At 47.0% G+C, this 27,473-nt stretch overlaps 1 protein-coding gene across 8 annotated transcripts in view; it reads right to left on the bottom strand.

Annotated features, from left to right (window-relative positions):
- Positions 1-27,473, bottom strand: part of LOC119172975 (cell adhesion molecule Dscam1-like) — a 2,235,730-nt gene that overhangs the window by 280,932 nt on the left and 1,927,325 nt on the right. For all 8 annotated transcript variants that reach the window (XM_075891768.1, XM_075891770.1, XM_075891774.1 and 5 more), the window contains one exon: positions 24,666-24,871. In XM_075891768.1, coding sequence (XP_075747883.1) covers positions 24,666-24,871 — 206 coding nt within the window. The remainder of the gene's footprint in view (positions 1-24,665; positions 24,872-27,473) is intronic.

Here is a 27,473-nt window from a genome sequence, read left to right as displayed (position 1 = left end):
AATACAAGTTGTGGTGAGGCAGGAGTTTTTGAACCTCGGCCTTCGAACAGCATGTCTCTCGACTCGCTCTGAATTCCCGTCTTACTCCCCAGGATACGCTCGTTGTTCACCTCCAACAATGCTCTTCCGTAACCCTTCGGAATGGCTAACACCCGACGACCGGCCTATTAGTTTTTTCTGCTACCAGCCTGGGCACGTTTCTCGCTATTTCCACCGCCAGCATTGGTCAAACCAACCACGCCAGACTTTTTCAACCTCTGCGCTTATGCATCCGACGACCCCTCGACGTTCAGTGACCGCACCCATCAATTTCTATTCATCGTCATCTTACGAGCCATTCACTGACGCCCGTTTGCCCGGTCGCCGCTACACTCACTCCCCTTCGTCCGTTCGCCACCGCTCTCGCTCCCCGTCGCCACTACGTCGCCAATCTCGCTGTCCGCCACCTCGGCGCTTTTCCTCGCCAAGCTTCTGTGGAAGACAGCAGCACGAAAACTAGATATTTCAGCTTATAGAGGTGAAGCTGCAATACCTATGACGGCCGAAAATCCTCTACTGACGCTTCGCACGCACCACAGCCTGCTTGAAGTACCAGTTGATCATGTTCTTGTGACCGCCCTCATTGGCACAGGTGCGCACCTGTCTATTATGAGTGCACCTGTCTATTATGAGCGCTTCTTTACGCCACCGCTTACAAAAGATTATGACGCCGTCTCCGACGAAGGTAATACGTGTTGCCGATGGCGGTACTGTACCATTAATCAGAATGTGCACTGCTCGTGTCAGCATTGCCGGTCACTACGCCGTGGTTCTTTTTGCCGTGCTAGCCTGCTGCCCTCATTACCTCATACTTGGCCTTGATTTCCTTTCGGCACACTCGGCCTTAATTGATTATTCGTCTGGCACCCTCAGCCTTAATCTTCCCATCTTTGGCGACTACTCTGCAAAGACCACCAGCCGCTTGAGCCCAACCACTTTCGTTCGCCTGTCACCTCGGGCTGCACGTACGTGTTTTTGTCATCGGCCCCTCCCGTTCCTGACGGTGATTATATCGTTACGCCGATTACGGACGTTCGGCTGACGCACAGTGTTTTTGTGCCCCATACCATCGCGACAGTAGCGGATAACTGTGTGTTCCTTCCGCTCTTTAACTTTGGTTTCGCCCCTCAAGTCTTGCCCTGCCAGATGTCTCTAGCCCAGCTAACTGCCATAACAGAGGACGATGTCAGTGTTCCCGCTGTATCTGCTGCTGACCGAAGCGCAGTCTCACGGTCACCCAGCTCAGACGATGGTATTTTTCGAAACGTGATTGGATCGGAGCTGTCGCCTCACCAGGCCGACGTTCTCTGCCAGGTTTTGGCCTCATACAGTGACATTTTCAACACCGGCGATCGTCCCTGGGCCAGACTAAAATTGTCACTCACTGAATCAACACTGGTGACTCTGCGCCCATTCACCTTTGGCCATACTGCGTGTCAGCGTCCGAGCGAAAGTAATTGAGAAAGAAGTGACCAAAATGCTTACGAAAAACGTACTCGAACCATCAACGGGCTTTGTCCATCTCCCGTGATATTAGTAAAAAATAAAGACGGGTCATGGCGTTTCTGCGTTGATTATCGCCACCTCAATAAAATTATCAAAAAAGACGTGTACTCTCTCCCACGCATTGACGATGCACTTGATTGCCTCCATGGCGCCACATCTTTTCATCTCTCGACCTCCAATCTGGCTAATGTCAAATCGCTGTAGATGACATGGACCGAAAAAAGACCGCCTTCGTTACCCCTGATAGTCTTTACCAATTCAAGGTCATGCCATTCGGTCTCTGCAACGCTCCAGCGACCTTCGAGAAAATGATGGACAGGCTCCTACAAGGATTTAAATGGTCGACATCTTTGTGTTACCTGGACGACGTGATCATTTTCTCACCTACCTTCGCAACCCACTTTAAACAACTTTCGAACATTCTATCCATATTTCGACAGGCCGGCCTGCAGCTCAATTCCTCCAAGTGCCACTTCAGTCTTCGTCAGATTACCATGCTGGGTCACCTTGTTGACGCTGCCGGCATACGAACAGACCCGGCGAAAGCACGCGCTGTAACAAACTTCCCAGTCCCACGCTCTGTCCATGATGTTCGCAGTATCGTGGGCTTCTGCTCCTACTTTCGCCGGTTCGTGAAAAACTTCGCGGCACTCGCACGGCCACTCACCGACCTTCTCAAACGAGACGTCCCATTTCGTTGGGGCCCTCCTCAGGCTGACGCATCCTTTCAGCTAATCACTGCTCTAACAACATCTCCTATTCTTGCACATTTCGACGCTGATGCTCCTACAGAAGTGCAAATAGACGCAAGTGGTCACAGAATTGGTGCAGTATTGACGAAAATTAAGTGGGGCAACGACCGTGTAATGACGTATGCAAGCCATCTCCTTTCTAAGTCCGAACGCAATTATTCTATAACAGAACGGTAATGTCTCGTCCTTGTCTGGGAGGCTTTGAAATCCCATGCTTACTTGTATGGCCGCACTTTCGGTGTCATTACAGATCATCGCGCACTGTGTTGGCTTTCTTTTCTGAAGACCCCACTGGACGACTTGATCGTTGGGCATTACGCCTACAGGAGTATTCCTACTTGGTTGCTTATAAGTCTGCATGTCTACATCTGGACGCCGATTGCTTATCCCGCTACCCTGTTGATCAACCCGACGAACGAGACATCAAGCCTAGCCTAAGCATCATGTCAATGGCCCAGTTTGTTCAGATTGGTGATGAATAACGTCGTGATGCTTTTCTGCGACAACTTATCTCGAATCTCGACAACCGTCTCGAATCTGCTTCGAACGACACGTCGCTTTGCATGTACGTCCTCCTGAATGGCACGCTGTACCGTCGTAGCCTCCAGCCAGATGGCCCTGAGCTCCTTCTTGTCGTGCCGAAACATTTGCGTTCAACCGTGCTGCACGAGCTTCACGATGAACCAACTACTGGTCATCTGGGTGTATCTCGGACGTACGACCGCGTGCGTCACCGCTTCTTTTGGCGCTGTCTCGTCCGATCCGTTCGCCGTTACGTGTCCTCCTGCGATAAATGCCAACGTAGGAAGCGACCTACTGTGCCCCAGGCTGGACTTTTTCAACCAATTTTCATCCCAACCGAACCTTTCTTCCGTGTTGGTATAGATCTTCTCGCTCCTTTTCCCGACTCGAATTCGGGCAACAAGTGGGTCGCCATTGCTATAGACTACGCGACTAGGTATGCCATCACTCGAGCACTCTCCACCTGCACCGCTACTGAAGTTGTAGACTTTTTGCTCCACGATGTCATCCTACATCATGGCACCCCTCGCCAATTACTCACGGATCGCGGCCGCGCATTTTTGTCCTGTGTAATCTACTATCTTCTGCGCTCTTCCTCGAAGAAGCACAAGCTGACCACTTCCGACCATCCCCCGAAAAATGGCCTTACCAAACGGCTAAATCGGATCCTCACGGACATGCTCGCGATGTATGTGTCCTGCGACCTTCATGACTGGGACTTGACGCTACCTCACGTGACCTTCGCGTACCATTCTTCGTGCCACGACACCACTGGTTATTCACCCTTTTATTTGCTTTATGGCCGCGATCTGACATTACCAATCGACACCCTACTTCCAACCACTAGAACGCCGTCAACCGAATATGAACGTGACGCTATTGCTCGTGTCGACCACGCAAGTCAGATTGCCAGCTCTGGACTTTTGGCTTCGCAAGCCTCCCATAAAGTCATCTACAACAGCCGGCATCTTGACGTTCACTTCTCACCCGGTTCTCTTGTTCTCCTGTGGTGCCCAGTTCATCGAGTTGGCTTGTCAAAGAAGCTGTTGTCTCGCTGCATGGGTCCTTACCGTATCATCCGCCAGGTAACCGACGTCACCTGTGAGATCATTCCTGCATCTGAGACCACAAGCCTGTCTACAACCACACCCAGTGATGTTGTGCACGTTAGCAGGCTAAAACCTTACCGCCTACCTACTGAAGATCATAGTTGATGTGCACCGAGACAGCGCTATTACCACCGGAGGGGGGGGGCGTGTAATGCTATGTAGCTGACATATCAGGGGTCAGAAGACGACAACGAGGAAGTGGTCTGTCGGTTGTGCGTGCTGTCCTCCATCTTAGTCAACGCCATACACATCAGTTTCAATATACGCTTTAAATGAACACGCGTCGTGTCATTCTCACGTAACAATATATATAAAGAAAAAAAGACAATAATTGAAAAAGAGTATATCTGAGCGAGGATGCAGGCTATCAGATGTGGTTTGAAACAGAGGTAGTGATAGGTCTGAAACAAAAGATATAAGTAAACAAAATTTACACTAACATGGCAATCGCTTTGTTTCAATTATGTAGTCAAATACCGCAGAGCAGACGTCCCTGTGGCTATAACCTAATCTATAGCTGCCAAACAATACAATTACTGCCACATTTAATTATAATCCTAATTTTTGTAGTGGAGCTACCAGGTATCTTCTCTTCTGATAAGAATATCGGTAACAAAATAAGAAGAAACGATTTAATATGTTCATTTCTTCGCAAACGTGACATAAAGGTGACGCTTTTAGATCAGCTCTATGTAAATAATAATTTAGCTGTGGAATTCTGCAACGCAATCTGGTTTAAGTAACTTCAAATATCCGTGTTGCGCACCACTGTCTATTCCATCAGCATCCTTGATGTGCGAAATCTCGGTATTTATCCGTTGATGAGGAGCTGATTTCGATATGCAAACTAAGATTTCTAAACCTTGTTGCTGTCGCGTAAGCTGTATCAGGCAATATCGGTATAAGGGGACCGCTAAAAGATACTGTGGCTATTGCGTGGGTTGCATATCCACTACAGGCATAACTACTCATCGTCGTCAGCCACCGCATCAATAATTGGCACAAAATTTCTTGCAAGTGTTTAGCGGATAGCACGCTTCTCAAAAGAACTACTAAGAACAGCATAGCGAATGCTTGCCTACTGCACAATAATTATAAATATTCATGTCGCAGTACCTACCAAGCAAGTGTGCTTGCTGCAGTTACCTATTGAGTGTTTATAAAAGGCTGTTAGAGGCCACTCTTCTAGCTTTATTTGTGACTGTGTTGCGCTTTCCGCGCAGGCCTGGCGTTTCTTGGTATATTCGAGCCGCTCAAGTTTGATTGTTGAAAAACAGCATGTGGACAAAAACGTGCTCTATTTTAGGAGAAAGACATAATTCCATTCGCCTTCCATGCTGGAAAAAATCTGATTTACTATATTCCCATTCAATTCCTCCAAGCATTGTCCCATTTTATTCCCACTCCATTTTCGGGGTCATGAAAATGTTGAATAATTCCGGAATTACTTCAGTTCCGGAGCGGTGATTCCGGAACACAGGCTAGGACTTCGTAGCTCACTGCAACCTTTTTCCGGACAGCCGCCACAACCGGCTCATCGATGCGACAACAAGACATGTCACACCAGACCAGCGAATAGCTGTGTAACAGCCAAGCATCAAGGTATTCAGCGTAGAAAACCCCTCACTGTACCACGTCAACCCCACCGAATTTCCTGTTTTGACGGTTCCCAACGCCCTGCCACGCAAAGTATAGCACAACACCGTGCATTACATCCGGGCGACTTCAGGCCCCGAAGTTTTCTGCCGTACCAGTTGCCTTGCCCCGGACTGCATGTGCGTAGCCAAAGCAGCGTTCAAGGCCATGCTACACGAAGGAGTTGCCCGTCGCTCTGACAGCCTATTGGCCGCGCCACTCAACCTTGATCTGAAGAAGACCCGAGGAAGGCGGCCCTGTGGAAACTACCGCGCTCTCAACGCGTGCACCATCCTGGAAAGGCACCTTGTATCCATCGGCTTCTCCCATCGCATTCAAGGCTGCCAAGCGTTGCTCGTGCTTAACTTGGTGAAGGCCTACACAGAGATACCCGTGAATACTGATAACATTCCGAGGACGGCTATCAACACGTCCTTTGGATTGTTCGAGTTTTCCTTTAGTAGCTTGAGCCCTCGGAACACTGGGCAAATCTTTCAGCGCTTCATAGACGAAGTTGCCCGTGGCCTCGGCTTCTGCTTTGTTTGCCTTGACAACATACTGGTATTTTGTCGCAAAGCTGAAAAGCACCAAAGGCACCATCGTTCGCGATTCTAATGACTAGATGACCACGATATAGTTGTCAGTATTCAAGAAAGCACGCAAGGCGATTCTGTCATCCACTTCCTTGACCACGTAGTTTATTCTGGGAAAACTTGGCCTTCACCCCAATGCATGTCAGGCCTACAAAGTACCCTCGAATCACCACGGCTACATGCCTTCACCGTTTCCTCGACATGCTGAACTGCTACAGGCGTTTTATTATTTCGTAGCAAACTTCGGTGACTTTGGCAGTATCTGTCTATCTATCTTTCTAGCCGCCAACGTCTTTTAGCTGTTCTGAGGATTTAGATAATGGTATCTATACCTAAATTGGTATACCGTAGCATGACTGTAAGACGAGCATACCTGACTGTTCATAACCTGAAAGTCTTCACATGTGTGTCATGAATTTCATGTTTTATATTTCATGGTCTTCAAGCTCTTGCGGTGGTTTTGTTGACTTGACATATTGCGAAGCTGGTATGCGGCACGATTTGACGGCGTGGCAAGCGAAACCGGCAAAGTTTAAGGTAAAAATTATAACATGCACGTCATGTAAGTCATGACTACACGCCACGTTCATGGTGCCCTCGCGTTCATTTCACTAGCTTCACATATGCTGAATTTGTTATTACGGCACGTGAATGAATGGTGAAGGTATATGACTGGCGCAAACATGACAATCATAAGATGCATTTCATGTAAAAACATGAGCATAACTACGCTCATACGCTCATGATGCTGTCGGGGCCGTTTCGCTAGCTTCACATAAACCAAATTACGTTTCGTGAATGCGCATTGAAGGCAAATGCCATGTCTAAAAATGATGATCATAAAGTTCGTGTCATGTAAAACATGACAACATACTATGCTCACAGTTTGCTCGCAAACGTTTCAATAGCTTGGTATGCAGAAAATTTTTAATACGTGTGGAGAATAGACGACCAAGGTATATGGCACGTTCAAACAAGATAATCATGATATGCGTATCATGTAAAACATGACTACATGCTACGCGCATAGCGTGCTCACGGCCGGTTCGCTAGCTCCACATGTAACAAATTAGGTATGACGCGACGTGAATAGACAATGAAAGTAAATGACACGTTCAAACTTGATTATCATGACATGGAAGTCCTGTACGGCATAATTTACGTCCGACTCGTAACGTTGTGCTGATTTCAAAGTGACATATCAACCTTCCTCATTCGCGCTTCGCGTATCATCGGTTCGAACTCTACGTGGGATATCCAAACTTTTCGCACACGCACCCGAACACCAAGCTAAGCTCCACGATGCTTGAACTGGGCTGCGAGGAAACGAACCCGTCACATGAACACTGACGCTAGCGAAAACCTTCGAAGAGTGCAGAGCCGCCTTCTGCTTTGCCACGCTCCTTACCTATCTCGTTCCAGGCGCTCCTTTGCGACTCTTCAAGGGCGCATCTGGCTTCATCATCGCGCCTCCTTCAATCAACGTGTGGACAACACCTGGAATCCCTTGACGATCGCAAAAAACTAGCAACTCAAAAATCAGCTCGTTCAGCCGCCAGTTGCACTGACGAAACCACAACCACCACCTCGACGAATTTACCAGCCTACAACAGAAAATTTCTGGCAATATACAAAGCAGTGCAACAATTTCACCATGATCTCCAAACACAGAACTGCACCATTTATACCGACCACAAGCCTCTTACCTACGCTTTCTCTCAACGTCGTGACAAACTCCCGCCTATTCAGCAGAACCAACACGTTCATCGCACTGCTCAACACGGATATTCAACACGTCAGTGGAGAAGACAGCGTGCCTTCACATGTAGTCGCCATCAGCTCGATGCAGATAACAGTGCATGTCTTCGCCGAGGCCCCGACTATGAACGCCGAACTGAAAAACTTCTCAAGGGCATGTCCTCACTACAGCTACAAAAAGTCCCCCATCCAGGGTCAGTAACCACAATCTCCTGTGACATGATGCAGGCGCTATGTACAACTGTCACATCGCCGTGGTCTTTTAAAGCAACACCACGACATCAGCCATCCCGGCATACGCACCTCAACACGCCCCGTGGCTGACTGGTATGTCTGGTAGGTATGGATCGCCGCGCGTGGGCGCGCACCTGCGTTCATTACCAACGCGCTAAAATCACCAGGCGCGTCACGTCTCAACTCGCAACTCTCTCTCAGCCCTATTATCCGTTCGAGCACGTCCACATCGACATCATAAGACTCTTTCCCCCGGCTGGGCTTTATCTGCTTCAACATAATTGATCGGTAAACTGGATGGACTGAGGCGTGGTCCCTCCAGGAAATAACCACGGAATACGTTGCCTTGGTCTTCTTCATCGGCTGGATTGCTGCTCGTTTCGCTGCCCTGCGCTATGTAACGACCGGCCGAAGACCACAGTTCAAGTCGCAGTTACTCAGGCTCTTCGTAATCACTATCAGTTTTGAATTCTTGAGCACTACCAGTTAGCACTCATTCGCACGCAGAATCATCGAGCGTTTCCAATGACATACAATTAGGGGCAGGTATTATGTGCCACCCGGACTCAACCTGGCTCGAGGCCATTGAAGCTGTCATCCTCGGTCTTCAAGCTAACTTCAAGCCAAACATCCACGCTACACCGGCAGAGCTCGTATGCGGGGATTGATCCGTTTCCCAGGTGAGCTCCTCGTAGCTCTGGCATTCAGAACTACGACGTCAGACTCCACCGAATTCGTCACCCGGCTCCGATGCCCTATCGCCGCCTTACACCAATAACCTGAAGCCCACCACAGCAAACCTGTACATTTTGTGTTCAAGGAGCCAGCATCGTGCACGCAGGCTTTTCTCCACGGCGATGCCGTCGACCAGCTTTTCCAGCCACCCGAAAGCAAACCATACCTAATCGTTCATTGCGACGACAAAAAATTCACTCTTCGCCTGAACGGGAACGACGTCTGCGTCTCGTTTGAACCGGCCATGTGCCACTCCTTCTAGAAGCATCGTTCCACAGCCACCAAGAAAGCGCAGTCCGCCCCTTTCACGACACATTCCGGACATCTGGTACGCATACCCGCATACAATCTCATACAACATTACCTAGAGGAGAATTTGGCACTAGTGTCTACAGGGGCTCCTTCAGCGACGCTTTTACCCCCATGAGAGTTACGGGAAATACAGGCTTTGAATCTGCTTTGCATAGATTACAATCTTGAGATTCGCAACGCTTCTTTTCCGAGTGTAAAACAAAGTGATATGAACTTATTTCTAATTGAACCTTGCTTCATTTATTTGTACGCAAACTTTATCGCAAAAAGTTTTTGTGACCAGGCAACAAAAGTGAAACCTGGGCAAACTTCACCATCAAAGGACACATTGCTCTGTAATTGCGTTACTGATTTGGCATCAAGATTTATTTTAATATTTCTTTAACACTTGTAAAAGACAACATACTTAAGCACGCACTATCTATTTATGGAAATAACAGTACGGTATTAAGTGAGAAACCACGTTTCGTCTTCTGCGACGTGAAGTGTGCCTGTCCAAGTGGTCTGTCCTTAACGCCCCTCTGCTTTTGTTGTGTGAAGTTGAGTCAGCGGAGTGTGACGGTGCGCCTACTTAGCCAACTTAGTTTGGTCACCGTTTTGCAGTCGACCAAACAAGTTTAGGCAAGACTCGCTTGTGCAAAAACATGAGCTAGATGCAATATGCTGCATGGCATGAGACGCTACATCTATGCGCAGTGGTGAGTGGACGGCGCTTCGCATAAACTGCCAAACACGGCTCGTAAAGCTTCACAATTACAGCAATTCAAGAGACTTTGTGGTCATCAGTCTCTTCGAACAACAAAGGCACTGTTTCGGTGCTTTTCACCGTACCACACTACCCGCCCTGCGCGATGAAGGAAACAAATTACAGGAAAAGATTTGTGTACAGTTCGCTAGCTAACACTATCCGATCCGGAGCATGTACTTCCAATAATTCCTAAGGGGGTGCACGATAGCAGTGGCAGATTCCTTCGTAGGTATTATTGCATGAACCTCTATTTTTCACACAGTTTTACAGACCGTGATAGCTCTAACATACGCAAGGGGGGGGGATCTCATGTGGCCACCACTGCGCACAAACCTGCACCATCTCGGTCGCGTCACTAGTTAGCCCGGCATGACACAGTCACTTGCTGCATTACGCTTCCGATAAGGGACAGCGCCGATGCATCTTCCCTGGCACCTATAAAATTTCAGCTGCCCCACAGGGTTTCATTCTTTCGTTTCTCTGATCGTTCGAGCAGAGCATCGGCATGTTTGCCCACGCAACCATTCTGGACGCTCTCACCTTTCTTCACTTCAGACACCATGTACATGCATACATCGCCACTTTTCTCGCCCACCATTAGGCAGAAATTTATTACAGTCCACTTTCTTCTCTTCTTTCCCTCTTGAAAACAAGGGTGCTCCCCAAGGTTCAGTTCTTTCACCTCTTCTTTTCAACATTGCCTTTTACCCACTTGCATGTATGCTTAGTACTATACCAGCTCTGTCACATGCTTTTTATGTCGATGACATCCCCTTTTGGGGGACCACAGGCAATCATGGAGACCACTGTCCAGTCTGGGGTAGACGCGGTGAAGTCGCTCGCCAGATCTCTCGGGTAGAGCTTCTCCGCAACCGAATCAAAGCTTTTGCTTCTCCTGCCTCGAGATGGCTCCCCTGTCGCCTTCTCCACTCACCATCTCCGTTGACAGCACATCGCTTGCTCTTGTTCCAACCCTTTCCCTCCTCGGACGTTTTTTTTTCAGTTAAATGGCAAGCACGCTACCCTTATCACCAAACTCAGCAACACTGTACACTAGATCATGTGCCTCGTATACCGCATTGCAAAACGCCACCACGACATGCGCAATCCCGCGATCCGCCGCCAGGTCGAGGACGTTGTTCTCAGCCGCTTCGCCTATTCTTTATTGTATCTCTTTCTCGCGCCGAGAAAAGTGTGCTCAGATTTGGGTGCACGTTAAAGAACCCCAGGTGGTCTAAATTTCCGGAGCCCTCCACTACGGCGTCTCTCATAATCATATAGTGAATTTGGGACGTTAAACCCCACATATCAATCAATCAAAATCGCACCGAGAAAAACGAAGCCAACTGTCTTATTCGCCAGGCGTATACGTCTGCTCTCACACTTAGCTCAACGGGCTGGCTGTAGATGAGCATCCACATTGGAACTTTCCAGAAATTGGCGCGCGCAACTTAGGCTGGCCGCAAAGCCCCATGAGAAGCTGGAGCGCCGGCGGAGTGTCGTCTGCTTGCGGAAGCATTGGCTCGCCTCGTTTCCCGCAGTGCGGAGGCATACGAACCCATCCTTGCGGGAATATCGAGCGTGATAACCCTGCTTCAATCTGCACCCACAGAAGGGGCACAATGCAGATCAACATAAAGTCAGCAAACGGTAGGTATCCTTGACTTATCAGAGACCCAAGAAAATGCCAACGTACCCGCGAAAGAGCCTATTGAATTGGAAACATTACTTGGCTTTCGCGGTGAGCCCGTGCGCTTCGTTAGTTATATTTTCATGTAGCAGAAGCTTTTTCTTTTTGTTTTATTACCAGCATGACCGTGAAGGTTCACTATTAGTACTTTATTTTAGGCAGTATCACTTGTGATATGCTTCCACGCGATACGCGGTGCAAGACCATGGCACTTAGGGCATGATAATCAATGTCAAAATCCGACCTCTATAAATGGGTTCGAGCTCCACTATGCTGGCGAATCGGAATTTGAATTGCCTGTTCCAAACGTTGTGCCTGAGAAACATTGCATTTGGGACGGTTAGAGTATACTAAAACCACATACTGGCACGCCCATAGAGCGGACATCAAGTGAGTACTGTCGGGTGCGGAGATTACAAAGTTATTGCAGCTCCGTGTCACACTTATCAAAACGAAAATATTCTGCACATTTGAATTCACAGTGTTTTGTGTGAAACAGCATAAAACATACTGTTTCTGTATGGTTCCTGTTAAGAACATAAGAATTTTCGACCTCGATGCGCAAAAGGTAACAATGGGAAGAAATATATATCAGAATGAGCGTTAGTGTGCACAATTTACACACTATTCTGTTTTACTGTTCGAGCTCCTGTGATCTCTTGTTTTATTACAGTTTATCATTATGCTAATTTACTAATTTGTCCTTTTGATGCAGATGGTTGTCCGAGCTATATAAAATATACAACCGTTCCCGTCCTCTTTGCCAAAACGGCCATGGACAGAACATGTGAAGGACTCGCCTCAGGCGAATTGAGAAGGAAAGCTGCCGCAGAATGGAGCATTCTCATGGTGGTATTAAGCACTCAATGTCTGGACACAGTATGTTCAAGCCAGAAAACGTTGATAAGTGTCTGGTAATATACAAAGCAATGTCGTTCAAGGCTGCTAACAGGGAGACTGTGACTATAAAAGCTATAGTGGAAGCCTCATTCAGTGTGAGATATATATAGAATACCGCAACAGCGCTTACATCAGTTAGCAATGTTACCTGGCTGAGTGTGTCGCTTTTGTATCTATGATAATGAAACTACAACTAGCACTTTTTCCTTGACACACGGACCCGCCTCTCTACACAAAAAAAGGTGTGCGAAGTTACAATAGTCGAAGCCTTGTGGTTTACGGTGAATAACAAGCAGATACGATTGAACATAACCAAGGAGTAAACAGCAAAATAAACATTAAATAAAAGTGCAATAAAAAACTAACAGTGTTTTTTTATGATTCACCCAAGACGACCTAAAGAAGCACTGACTCAAATTTCAAGATTGAGATGAGCTGATCATTCGATTAGTTGGTATGCATAGGTCTTTTTGGCCAAATTGGAATGTGACTTGTCGCGTGGAAGTTATTTTGTTTCTATGTCAAACAGCGTAAAAAAGCCAAGGAGGAAAAATCGAAAAATAGACTGCCCCACGACATCAACACTAGTGTTACGTGTTCGGTGTGATACATTCTACAAGTACTATTCTGAATGATGATAGGCTAGCTAAAATGACGTCGACGATCTGAGTGTGTTTGGAGCCAACTCCCGGCCATGCTCTCACTAATGGCTGTCCTTGCTGTGTTGAAGCGTGCGTGCGATTCATCGTGTCGCATCGATTGATTTGACATGCGCGCCACAGCATGAGCACGATCACTCAGAGGGACAACACATGCCGGAATGTCGGGGAACGGCTGCGCAGTGGGAACCTGCACGTTGAGACGCGGTAAAAGCGAAAATTACGTGACGTTTCCTGCCTTTCCGAGCCACAAACCTCAAGGCAGCGAGTTGACTTCGTACGCATCGATGAACAGGGGGACTGGACGCCTAAAAACAGCCACATTTGGCCGCTTCACTTTGCGCCGAGCTGCTACAGGGTAAATCCTGTGTTGGTGAACGAGTTGGGTTTCACTGGCAGTATGAGGCCCCTTCTCGAGGCTGGGGCTACATGGAGAGGGGAATAACGAGTTGGTGCTATTTAACCTAGCCGGCGGAAAACGCATGGAGGGGCTTTATTCTACATCATCAGAGACACAGCACGTGCGCTCCTAGCAGACGAAATACCAGTGGGCGTGACGACATCGATTTTTGTGCTAGCAGCATCAGCTGTGCAGCCGCCTCGACATGGCGGTGAGGTAGCGCTGACAGCACTACAATTTGGCGGGCTTTCTACCCATTTTAAATCAAGTTCGATAGCGGATATATTAATCAATACTACAGATATTCATTCTCACCTAAAATGCATTTCAGGTCGCAAATCAATGCTAGGGGTTCGATAGGTACTCGTTGGCGAAAAATCTTGACATGAGTGAATTTGATGTCAGCGCTCCTTTAAAGGCGAAAACCGTCTTTTTTTATTCGGTCAATTTATTGGTCCTTCCCACGCCTATTTGACGGTTTTCTGCACTTAAAAGGGCTTTGCACAAGTTTTATGAGCGGAGGCGTTGAAAATATGTAGTACTTCACATGTTTTTTTTTTGGCCTCCGTGATTGGTGGGCCCATCACACGGGCAGTGCAAAGCGACAACGTCGTGTGATGACATCATCATTAGACCATCATGATGACTTTACACGTTATGTGTAAAATCCAAACGTTGTAGAATTTGTGAGCGTTGTGGCCTTCAAGAATCAAGCCTTCAAGCATCAAGGATCACATTCTGTAATTCATGATGCCACGATGACGTCCTATTGTGACGCGATCAAGCGATAACTTTCACGTCACTCTTGTTGACGCTACCGCCACAGGATGTCGTAGACACTGACAGAAAGTTTTTGTTCTTAGGCAAAAACTGTAAACTTGATCATTGCAAACGTTAAATATGACCACTTGCGTCCCGCGTCGGCGACGTCAAGTGGTCCGAAAAATTATCACGTGGTGATGACAACATATATGGTGTCAGACACTGCCCGAATTCGTGACATCATTAAAACGTCAGGCGACTTCACTTGATCTAGTTATAGCGTGATATCCCAGATTAGTGAAGGTGGTATGATTCTGGAGGCAATGAAAAACCTCATTATGTGCAGCAATGTTTCGAAGGGTGGTGTGAATGGCGGTGGGCGTGGGCCTCAGCAGGGGGTGCAAAAAGGGCACTCACTCCACTCAAAGCAGACGTAGCAGCACTTGCCCACGCCCAAGCTACACCAGTGCTCTCCCCCAGCCGCGATGCAAGACGGGTTCGCACCCATGGCATCATCCTGTTCACACTGACGGACTGGCGTGGTAGAATCTGCACACCGACTGACAACAAAAACAAGATGGTGTTCACTTTCACGTCTTCCTAGGTAATTGCGCCAGTTACACTGTGATTTCATAATGAGACATCTAATGGTGTCGCCTCTATAACTTCGCGTATTACGTGGGAAGGGTATAGAATAGGAAAACGTACTTCAACTGCAATACCCCAGCCCCATAATCACAGTGAATGAGAACTCAAATATCTTAACAAAAGTCCAACTTAGCTGCAGCATCACAAAAATTCAAGTCGTGAAGTAGCATTGAGCAATGAAGCAAAACGTCCGTTGTCTTTTGCGTCTTATGACACCTAAGAACAGAGCAGGTTTGTCCGCCGCTTTTTTTCTTTTTCGGCATGTTCTGGGAAGATTCTGGCTATACCTGGCGAGCACTACAACCTAGTTGGCGTGCATGAAAGTCGTAGCACTCAGAAATAGCCGTTTCTTCACAAGAGCAGCACCTTACGTCAGACAAAACTACTCACGGCAAGCGATGAAAGCAGGTGAAAGCGGAAAAGCGTCGTATTCTCTGCCCGCCCGGCGCTCCGCTTTACCATAGAGCTCCAGCCCTGATACGCCAGAGAAACGCGCGGCGCTGCGATTTTTGGAAAGGTTAGGGCACCGACAGAGACCAATCACACGGCACAGCTCTTCGGTCTCCTTCGCACATGGTCGGGTCACGCACTTCTCTCCGCCCTTACACTCTCCTCTCTTACGCCTCTTCACATCTCATTGCCCATCCCTTCCCTTGTGTCTTCCCTTCTAGTCATTCATCTCCTCCCAAAGAATATGCATCCCGCACACCACGCCTCCCGTAGAGCAGCACGATCCTGCACGCTCTAGTGTAGGTTCAGATGGAAACCTACTGTGGCTTACGTGGATACCACGCCGTATCGTCACTACGAATCCCGCACCCTTGCAGTCACCGACAATACCGTCCGACCTAACATTACTGCCTCCGTCTGTACTTCCACCTCTGTAGAGGCTGCGGAGGCAGCTTTTCCTTCGCCATAACACAAACCTCCACAGGATACATTTAGTCTAACTCCAAACCAACGGTATAACTACGAGGTTGGACAGGTGGCACCTCTGGCCGCAGGCATTTTGCGGTCTGGCAGCATTTCCTCTCGCCCCTTTTATATCATCTTGATACCTGCGCACGTGGGTCATCCTTTCAATAAGGCGGTCAATTCTGTAACTCACAATTTCACCGACTGAACAAGCCCGCCCCCACCAGAAAGGGATACGCGCGACGCGCTGTTCATGTACCACGACATCGACTCGCACTCCAACCTCTCCCGCCACACCAATTCTTTTCCCAACACCAACAACACCCGTGGCGCCAACTTCAGGCCCACACCTTTAATACTTCCGCGGGACTCGCTCGCTGAATTCCGTGCCGACTGGTTCTGCCCTCACAATCCCCGACGACAGCGCTGCTCTGGCCGACTGGATTAGCCCTACGCCATCCCCTGTTGCCGACAAGAGCTCTCGCAAGTGGTGCCCCGTCCTCGGATTCTCGTCACCGTGTTTACATCTTTCCTACCTCTCTTATCTCTCTTATGCATTCCCTCACTGCCCTAGTGCATCTCTCTCTCTATATATATATACCTTTAATCATATCCTTTTAATCCCTCCTCACCCCCATTCCTTGTGAGCTACTGTTGAGGTGTCGCACGCTGATGCAAACAGTTACGGGGCTCACTTTTCTCTTCTGTTCCCTCTTATAACCACATTGTTGTTACTTCCGCGGGACTCGCTCTCTGGATTTGGTGCCGACTGTTTGTGCCTCACAATATCTGACGACAGCGCAGCTCTGGCCGACTGCGCTCTCCCTACGCCATCTCATGTCGCCAACAAGAGCTCGTGCCTCGTCTTTGGACTCTTGCGACCATGCCCATCTTTCCTATCTCCTCATTACTTCCGTCGTTTTCTGTCGTTCACTGTCCTTGCGCCTCGCTCTCCCCTTTCTCTCTCTATCTATATAGCTTTCAATTCTATCCTTTTAATCCCTCCTTACCCCCATCCCTCGTGAGCTACTGGTGAGGTGTCGCACTGTGATTGTGATGCAGACAGTTACGGGGCTCACTTTTCTCTTCGTTTCACTTTAAGAATCGCATAAGAAAGATAAATTCCGCACGTCTTGCCTTCTGTCACCCCGAAACGTACTCGCCGGCCTGGCACTGAAGTGGCAGCTCCATCGCCAACTATCAACACATATCTTACTCCTATCCAACAGACTTGCCATCTGCCTCTTGGCACCTCTGATGTTTGCAGAAGTGGGAAGCTGCATTGTACAGCACCAGGCGGGACCTGTAACTTCAGCTCGTGACCTGGGCAAAGGACTTTCGCGGCTAGGCAGCGCCTGGATGCCACAACCAGCAACCCAAAGGTCACCCACAACGCTGCTTTTTAAGTTTTAAAAATAGTATTTGGCATTTTGGCCTTAACACGAATAAAGCTTTCCACCACCACCCGCTGCTGCTAGCACGTTTATAAACAGTCGTAATGTTTTATGTTGGGATGCATCTTTCTATTGACACGGCAGCCCACATCATGTTGTCCAGAGCCCCGATACAGAGGAAGATGGAACTGGAATATGTAAGTAAAAAGTGACCTCGGATCTGCGCGTTTCATGGCAATTGTCGTCGAAAGACAGAAGTCTTCCGTCTCGAGAGAGTGAACAAAACGTTTATTTGATGTTCTGCACAATAGAATTGGTTAATGAGATTCTGGAAGCGCTCTGTGAGACATGAGCGCCACTGGTAGTTAGCTTCAAAAAGGAAATCATGGACTTTGATTCAGCAAGCGCCGGCGTTCGTGTTACATCTCTGGGACCATACTTTGTAGAATACAAGACCAGGGGTTGGTATAAGCACTATATCATTTCAGCAAAGCGTAGGAAAGTCCCGCCTTCTCTTGCATGCCATCGCATTTGTAGCGCAGCCTAGTTAAAACTATGGTCCTCAGAATTACTTATGCATGTCTTTTCGAGTATAAAGAAACATACCGCAAAATGTTGACATGTTAATATTGTGTCTTAGCTATGCGCAATACTTGCTTTTCAATGCGAAGCATTTGTTGGCGAACTTCGGTGACTTTCAGCGTATCTATCTATCTATCTATCTATCTATCTATCTATCTATCTATCTATCTATCTATCTATCTATCTATCTATCTATCTATCTATCTATCTATCTATCCGCCTACAGCTTTTAGCTCTCCTGGTCGTTTCAATAATGACATCAATACCAAAATTGGTGTGGAATAACATGACGATTAGGTGAGTGTAAATGACCAGTCATAACGTGAAAATCATGGCATGTATGTCATGAATGTCATGATTTACATTTCATGGTCTCGCTACTCTTGCCGTTGTTTCGTTCACATGACACATTGCAAAACTTGTATGGTATGACAAAACTGCATCGCGAACAGACCGCAATGTAGTAATCATGACATGCATGTCAAATAGATCATGCCAACACTTTACGCTCATAGTGCGCTCGCGGTCGCTTTGGTAGCTTCACATATACCAAATTTCATGATACGGGACGTGAATAGAAGATGAAAGCGTGTGACTGGTGAAAATACGATGATATTGACAAGCATGTTCTTTATTGATGATTAGAATTTTATGTTTAACGTCCCGAAACCACCATATAACTGTGAGATACGTTGTAGTGGAGGGCTCTGGAAATTTCTACCACCCAGGCTTCTTCAACGTGCACAAAAATCAGAGTACACGGGCCTGCAACGTTTTCGCTTCCACTAAAAATGCAGCTGCCGTGGCTGAGATTCAATACCGGACCTGCGCGTCAGTAGCCGACTACCATAGCCACTTGAGCGCCGCGGTGGGGCATACGTGTCATGTAAAAGCTCGAGAACTTACCATGCTCATGATACGCTTGCAGCCGTTTCGCAAGCTTCACGTATACCAAACTTGGTATTACGTGACGTGAATGAACGATGTCTAAACATGATAATCATGACGTGCGTGTCATGTAGAACATGAGTACACGCTTCACTCGTAGTGTGCTCGCGGTAATTTTGTTAGCTTCAAAAATACAAAATTCAGTATCACATGACGTGAATATACCACGAAGGTGAATGACCCGTTCAGATACCATAGTCATGACACGTGTGGAATGTAAAGCATGACTACATAGCGTGTTCTCAGCCATTTCGCTAGCTCCACATATACCAAATTTGGTATCACGAGACATTAAAAAGGGACAAATGTACAAGACACGTCCCAACTTGACAATAACGTAAATGAAGCCATGTATGACATGATTTACGTTCGCCTCGTAACTTTTTGCCTATTTTAAAGTGACAGATTAAACTTCTTCATTAGTGTTTCGCATATCATCAATCATCACTGTAAGTGGAACCTCACAATCTTTTATTCTACAATACATACACGGTATCAATGCAATCTGGTGTCTGTGAGAACGCAGACACCAGATCAAGATTGCTGGGCGTTGAGAACATTCTTGACCTTCAGCCTAGTAGCTGAGCTGTTTCGGTTAACATATACACTAGTTTAACGACCACTGCTTGGCCTTATGGCTAAGGTCAAAATGTCGAAATAGCTGTCTTTCATCGATTCACTGTGACCGTCTCGGGGTGACGTCATGTAGACGTTGACTCCTCGGAACTCAGCCTATGTAAATAAACATGGTAAAGCATGACTACATAGCGTGTTCTCAGCCATTTCACTAGCTCCACATATACCAAATTTGGTATCACGAGACATTAAAAAGGGACAAATGTACAAGACACGTCCCAACTTGACAATAACGTAAATGAAGCCATGTATGACATGATTTACGTTCGCCTCGTAACTTTTTGCCTATTTTAAAGTGACAGATTAAACTTCTTCATTAGTGTTTCGCATATCATCAATCATCACTGTAAGTGGAACCTCACAATTTTTTATTCTACAATACATACACGGTATCAATGCAATCTGGTGTCTGTGAGAACGCAGACACCAGATCAAGATTGCTGGGCGTTGAGAACATTCTTGACCTTCAGCCTAGTAGCTGAGCTGTTTCGGTTAACATATACACTAGTTTAACGACCACTGCTTGGCCTTATGGCTAAGGTCAAAATGTCGAAATAGCTGTCTTTCATCGATTCACTGTGACCGTCTCGGGGTGACGTCATGTAGACGTTGACTCCTCGGAACTCAGCCTAAGTAAATAAACAAGGACCCGTGGCTGTGCCGCAACGTCCTCTCACGAGTGGCTGCCACACGCTGGTCTCGGCTGGGGCCCTGCAGCACAGCGACCCCCCCCCCCCCCCACTCAATCCGAGGGCTCGAGGACCCTGAACAACGCCCGCCGTCGTGTACAGCCCTAACGCGTTCCCTGAAGCTAGCTGCCACTGCGCAGTCCCTGCTCCAGCTGAGCCCCCAGTACACCAGAGTGCAGCGTGACTGCACAGTACTAGACTTCCTTTCACTACAGAACCACACCGTCACCACCCTTCCGGGTTTTCCCCTCCTTTGTATCTTTGAACTCCCAGGGACTATGCGATGTCTCTGCTCAAATTCGCAAGCTGCAATGTCCGCGGGTTCCGTTAAAAGGACAAGGAACGTTTTGTTTTATCGTTTGTTCATGAGCCGGAAATTCATTGATTTTTAATTCAGGAGACAAATTGAGGCCTCAGCTTACCGTGGTCAAGTTGCGGCAACACTGCCGTGTCGAAGGCTTTTTTTTGTCAACAGGTCAGGCGGCGTCATTTTCTTTTCAGGGAGGTTTCGGCAAAGTTCGAATTGCATTTTCGGGGCGCGCAGTAATGGTCGACAATTTCATCAACGGGATCCATTTTGTAAACATTTATGTGCCCGTGACTAACAAAAACGAAACCTCCTTTTGAAGGATCTCCACGAATGTTTGCTCAAGCCCCTGCCACACCTGATTTTCAGCGATGTTAATTGCGTTGTAGACACGACAAGGGACGTCCAGGGTCCAGGACGAGGGGAGTCATCTTACCAAGCCAAAAAGCTGGCAAAGATTTTCCGACACCTGAGGCTCATAGAAGTATGATGGGTCCACTTGCACGACGTCAAGTTCGTTCCTACCTCGATGTCAGTAACCATGGCTAATATAATCGACCACGCTTGCGTTCCGGACTTGCTCCTCCCGTCCCCCGAGTAGTTAGTAGTGCACGCTTGGCCGGCCATCTTAGCGAGGATGACTGATCCCGAACTGGTCGTGACGATGTTGAGAAGAACACCTAGTCCCCGCTCCAGCAATACAAGCTGGTGACTGCTCCCGGCGCTACGGAAGGATGATATTGAAACGTCCTGGAGAAGACTATTAGCGCGACCCCCCGAGTAACTCCGAAAGTGACCCCGGAAGCTACTTCAGAAGAGATCTTGAAGGCCACATTGAAGGCATTTCCGCAAAAAGAAGGCAGTAAGAGGAAGGGTTGCATTACTGAAGGATGAAGGAACTCATGCTCTGAATGATAATCATTCAAAGCAACGACGTACTCACGCCTGAACGCGCGTTTATCTCGACTCTCTGCACGTGCAATATGGCAGGCTGTTTCAGGAGAACACACGGAGGCTAGGTGTGGCGCGGGCCTCCCCAGGCGAGTCCCTGGTAGTCTACTTGCACGAAATGATGAAAATGACTTCATGAAAATCACGGAGGTGAAACGCCTGGACGATACAGTACATGGTCCGATACTGTATAGACCTAACACTTTGATACAGCACGCAACCATCTCCATACAACAAATATGGGTTGAAACGTCTTTAACAATATCGTTTATAAACACCCCAATAAGCAGAGGCCTAAGAATGGTCCCCTGGGAAAAACCAGAATCGTTTGACACCCTTTCGTAAGAAACCTTATTGAACAATACACTAAGAAAGCGAATTCAAATATGACCAAATCCTAGTGAATATTTCTGCATGCTTTGCATAACATCCATTCTCAAGGTCCGTGGAATCTGCCGAGTTTTTTATATATAGCTTAGTATAAGGATTAGTTTTTGTGCGACACTTTGTTGATTGCTTTTTCAATGTCCACGATGATTCCGTCCAAATGTTTACCCCTATTTAAAGCCTAAGCAAAATTATGTAAGTCGTGAACAAATTGAACAATTGTACAATATTCCTGTCGAAAACCACGTTGAACACCCGTTAGTACTTTATGTTCACTAGGAAAGATGAACACGTCTTTAAAAACTAATTTATAGAATGCTGTAGAAGTTGATGATGTTGGGTGATAAGTTGTAATACATTTTTATCTTTAGATTGATTAATAGGCTGGATTTGGGCATTTCTTCCATTGTCTATGAAAAATAATTTAATTATCTCATGAAGAGTACATGCAGAAACTAGGAGCACCACTCCGCATAGTTCTTGAAAAAGGCGTTAGAAACTCTGTCAGGCCCAGACGACTTTTTAAAATTCTAGTTTAATACTGAGTTCAGAGCACCCTTGTTCATAGACTTCTATGTCACGCATCCGAGGCCCTCACATACCAAACTGCCATAGACAACCATTGCTTTCGGTGAAGACATTTTAGGGGCGAAGCTCCTTAGGGCGTGGGCTGTGCGTCCCCTGTAGCCTCTATGTAGCCACCTCTAGTTTAGTTCTTGCAGTGTTCACTAGATGGCGGTACCGTCCCCTGTATGTAGCCACCTCTAGTTTAGTTCTTGCAGTGTTCACTAGATGGCGGTACCGTCTCCTGTATGTAGCCACCTCTCGTTTAGTTCTTGTAGTGTTTACTAGATGGTGGTACTTGTAGCTGATGATGAAAAGATGCAAGATGTTATAAACTAGAAAGCGGTACTTGTAGTTGATGAAAGACGCGAGATATTATAAAATAGGAATGATGTCACATATGGCGCGTGTCCTTGGTTGAAGGCAATTGTTCGATTTAGTGCGGCGACGTACGCTAGGGGGAGCGATGTAATAAAATCGAGTGGGCAAAATGTACAGAGGATTCATGGTTTACCAGGTTTACCTCCGGAGCTTCGCCCACTCATCATCATTCACTTCGTGGATATGGCAGAATTTTTTGAAATGAATGTTGACTGGGGAAATCATAAATTTTTGTATCTTTCACATCTTTCACGCAAAATAAATGAGTCACTAAGAATATTTCAGGAAATGATTTTATGAAAGTCTGAAGAGTTTCCTCAAACGTTTTTCTTTATCTTGTGAGTATTGACCTTTTAACTGCTCAGATGCCTTATCCATGGCACACTTAGTTATTGACCGTTTTCTTTTTGGTCTTCTGGTTTTTTAGCCTTTTATATTTTCTACAAGTGTACCAGATTGGGCGAGTATGTTTGTGCTACTTGAACTAGTATAGATCAGTACGGTAAAGCAGAAGTGGCAGAGCAGACCGACACAAGAGGACAGAGCGCTAGATGGCAACGGAGCCATATTCGGAAATTGGATCAAATAAGTATATTTGCGGAAGGATACAAAGCACACCCGAACGTATCACCAAGATCAAACAGCACTGTCGCATTGTCACAGACCAAGGATTTATAGATGGCTCACCCGGTTAAGGAAGGACACTTGAGTTTCGGATAAAGCCAGCGAAGAGGCGCTGATACATGTGATACCTTCTCTTGCTAAACAACGCGCTTCAATTATTTGTTTAGTGATTTGTGGACGTTGCTTTTTTATCACTTCGCATTGAACAAGAAGAGGGGAATATCCACAATTGTGACAGTGAATTCTAATGTCTTGCTAAATTGCTTGGTGCACATTCCATTTAAGCTCTTTTAGCCTTTCATTAGGTCAGAGCTCTGCTCGGCTATTGCGCCTTTTACCCCATGGGGGTGGCATCGAGTAAACGTCACCGCTTTGACATGGCACAAACCACATTTTGAGCTTGGTTGAGCAAACAGTGGCGCGTGACTTTAGGGGATTGGCTACTTTGCGAAGCCGCTGTAACTTGTCCGGCACTAAAACCACCACTAGCATGCCACTTTTCTCGCATATGTTTTTCAATTGGTGGGAAATTTTGTGCCCGTGAGATAAAACTACAGGCCTTCTACGGTCAATAGATTCTGGCTGAGCCTCAGAGTTGCAGCCTTTATCTCAGGCAATAGCTTTTCATAACTTTTCCACTATACATATACTCGGATAGCTGGTTACCCAACTCTCAAAAACCATTCAGCTTGAGCTCCATAGCTAAGTGGCATGGCATGATTTCCCAATGCAGTTGATGAAACAAACAATAGCAATGCTTCGTCTAAATAACTTAGAATAGGAAATTTCCCTAAGTGAAACAGGCTTTCCAGTTCCAAGTTCGTATAGCTAGTTACCATGGTCAAGTGAAAAATTATGTTCAAATCTAAAACCTTAGGCTGTTCTCAAAAGGCATCTCGTTAGTGAACGCGTGAAGTTAAAACGAATGGTAGAGCTGATGCTCATAGACATGCCTGTGGCCTATTATGTCCTTTAAAACGGCCAAGAAATGTAGTTTCATGAATAAAAAGAGAAAAAACGCAACATAATTGCAAGGAATATTGATTCCAAAGTGAAACCATCGTACACAATGGCATGGCCAGAAAAGGAACTTGGTGCGCGAAAAATTCCGGCCCCTTGGAGCGTGAGCAGTCGTTGGACCACATGGTTCAATGAGAGTGTCTGCTGTTTACGTTTACCATGTGACTTCATGAGTGTCAGATAATAGATCAGGTTGCCTCGTACTTGATAGTGTGGAGGCAAAGTTCATTTGAAACGCTGAGACTGCCTGTCGTGCTCTGCATACCTGAGGCAGGTTGCCTGCCCTCGTGACGAGTGCTGATCTTCCGGGCAGCGGCGCGCGTTCCCAAACCACGAAGCAGGCAGGTATAGCCGATGACTGGCTAGGCGTGTTTACAGGTGTCACGTCATCCGCACCACCATCAGGACCGAGGCAGCCCGCGCTGTTGGAACTGTTCGAGCTGGTCGAGCTGCTCTCTTTGGAGAGGCCACCTGAACAATCGTCGATAAATAGGGCACAATCAGTTGCTATAAGAATAGATGTCTCCGGTTAGCGAGTTATCTTTGGTGCCGGAGATAAATTAGTTACGCACAGCTACATTGCAAATGCCCTGTTTTCATTCATTTCTAAGTGTACGGAGTGCATTTATACGCTTCAAGTTATCAACTATACATTGCCCAGGGACAGCAAGACCACAGCTGCCAAACAACTAATGTGAGTGCTATTCGAAGCCATTGAACCCCAGAGACTCCCGGAAATCACAACAGACCTCACCTTGGGCGTACCATTCAAAGTCCTCGCAAATGCAGTTGGCTGAGAGAGAAACTTTTTATTAGAGTCAAAGTAATATCGGGTTGGGCTCTCAGTCCAGAGCTCCAAGAGCCACTGCCGCGTCCCTTGCCCGACGAACCAGCACAGACTGGTCATTCGGACTTTCATCACACAGCGTGGCCTCCCAGTCTTACGAGGTCGGAATGCGAGAGGAGGCTGACGCTGTCTTACCAGCGTTACGTCAAATAACGTCGGGACGACTCCGCAGCCAGGGCATTTTTCAGGATAAGAAGTGAAATGGAGGATATGAAGAAAATAGATGTTTTGAAATGCGTTGGCCGGCAGTTGAGACACCATGGTTGCACGGTTGCATCTTCTCGTGTGAGCGTGTGGAGTGGTGAATGATACCGAATTCGTTCTCGTCTATAGCAATGGAGAGTGTCTCGATATCCAAGAAATTTCGTGTTTGCGTCCTTATCTAGGTTAGATAGCTCTTCCTCCGGATCCTGGTTAGTGAGTGCTTGGGTAGCTGCATATGCGCAGTCAAGGCCGGGGAGAGAGGCGTGCCCAGGGGTCCCGAGAAGACGGAAATTTTGCGGTGTGTGGAATCCAGTGTTTCAAATTAGGTGTTTGTGCTGTTAGACGACACCCCATGCGAAGGCTTGACGGGTATTTTGTAAATTTGTAGAGATTGCAATAACTTCTGTGTGAGGAAGGTTTAAGGCAGCGTGGGGAATCGACAGAGCGAGGGCACGCTCTTCGTCCTCAGATATCTTTTTCAGACGTACGCTAATTGATGTTACTCGGTTATGATAGTTGTACACTACTGCTCCAACTGTGAAACTGTAGGAGTGGTGTCTAGCGGCGTTGAAGTATAAAAGATTGTTTAGGAGAGACTGGTTAATGAGGGGAACGAGATCTTTTACCCTTGCCTACCTGCACTGATTGTTGCGCTTAAGGTTCATATTGCGTAGAAGGGGTGCGATTGTATTCGTTGCTCGTAGGTGACTGGGTAGCTGTTTCGCTGGTGTGTTGTATCTGCATCGGTTCGGAAGGTACCTTAACCTGACGAGTAGCTGCTCTCTCACATGGTTGTTGCGGGGTCTTTTTGGCTGACTATTGCGTTGTGCTTCGGTTGGTTCTCTTAGGTTGTTGTGGCTTCCGATGGCTAAAAGATGCATAATGAATGCGTACGTGGGTAGTTCAAGCGTGGCTTTGTCGGCTCTGCGAAGGAGAATGCCTAGTCATGTCTCTTGTGCAGGCATTAGGGTCTGATAATGGACGTGGCAGGTGACGCAGCTACTCTGCAGGCACTCACTATAGGTGGAATGCTTGGCTGCTGAAATCTATGCCTTCGGTTAGTAAAGTGGTGGATCGTATGCGTAATTTCAGAAACTTGCTGTTCTAAAATTTTTATGGTGTGCATTACCTTGAAATCAGCTCTAATAAAAAGGCCAAGAAGGTGGAGTTTCTGTACGCAGGGCATCACATGGTCTTCTAAGGTGTCTGTGATCAGTGGGCTGTTGCCCGGTGATTTCAATAGAGACAACGAATGAGCACAAGTTCCGACTTATCTGCAGAGCATGTTAGACCCCCTTGCTCATGCATATGCCTGAACTATATTTACTGTTTCTTAGAGCCCATCTTCTATTGACCCATGTGAGCCTTTGGTAAGCCATATAGTGATGTCGTGTGCGTATAAAGCATGTCGCAGACTTGGAATGGTGGTCAGTATAGACAGTAGTTTAGCTATATCGATGTTCAAAAAAGATGGGGCACAACTCCAAACCTTGTGGCGTGTCTTTACACGTGAGCTTTATGATGTCACTGCGAAAGGAGCATAATATACAATGGTTGCCGTCCTCTCTGTTAGAAAGGCCTTCACATAGGCGTGAACCTATCATCCTCACCACGACGACGCAACATTCTCCAGTATTATGTCATGCGAAACGTTGCAAAATGCACCGCAGTTGTCCAAGAAAAGCAAAGATCTAGTTTGCGCAGAACGTGGCTTGTTCTTTACTTCCTCTTATAACTGGAGAAGTGTGTATTGCGTGGGAAGATGGACCCGGTACATAAAGAGTGTGTCTAGAAAAAATTCACGCGCTTCGGTGCATGGTTGCAGTCTTTGGAGGAGAATGTGCTCCAATAATTTACCGAGGTTCCACCACGGTAGTGTAGTGACTTCGGTAATCGGCTGCTGACCCATAAACCGCAGGATTGAATGCCGGCTGTGGAGGCTGCAATTTCGAAGGAGGAGGAAATGCTGTAGGCCCGGGTGCTCAGATATGGGTGCACGTTAAACAAGCACAGGTGATCCAA

The sequence above is a fragment of the Rhipicephalus microplus genome, chromosome 4 (assembly GCF_043290135.1).
Source record: "Rhipicephalus microplus isolate Deutch F79 chromosome 4, USDA_Rmic, whole genome shotgun sequence".
Taxonomy (NCBI): Eukaryota; Metazoa; Arthropoda; class Arachnida; order Ixodida; family Ixodidae; genus Rhipicephalus; species Rhipicephalus microplus.
This window is presented reverse-complemented; position numbering and strand designations above follow the sequence as displayed.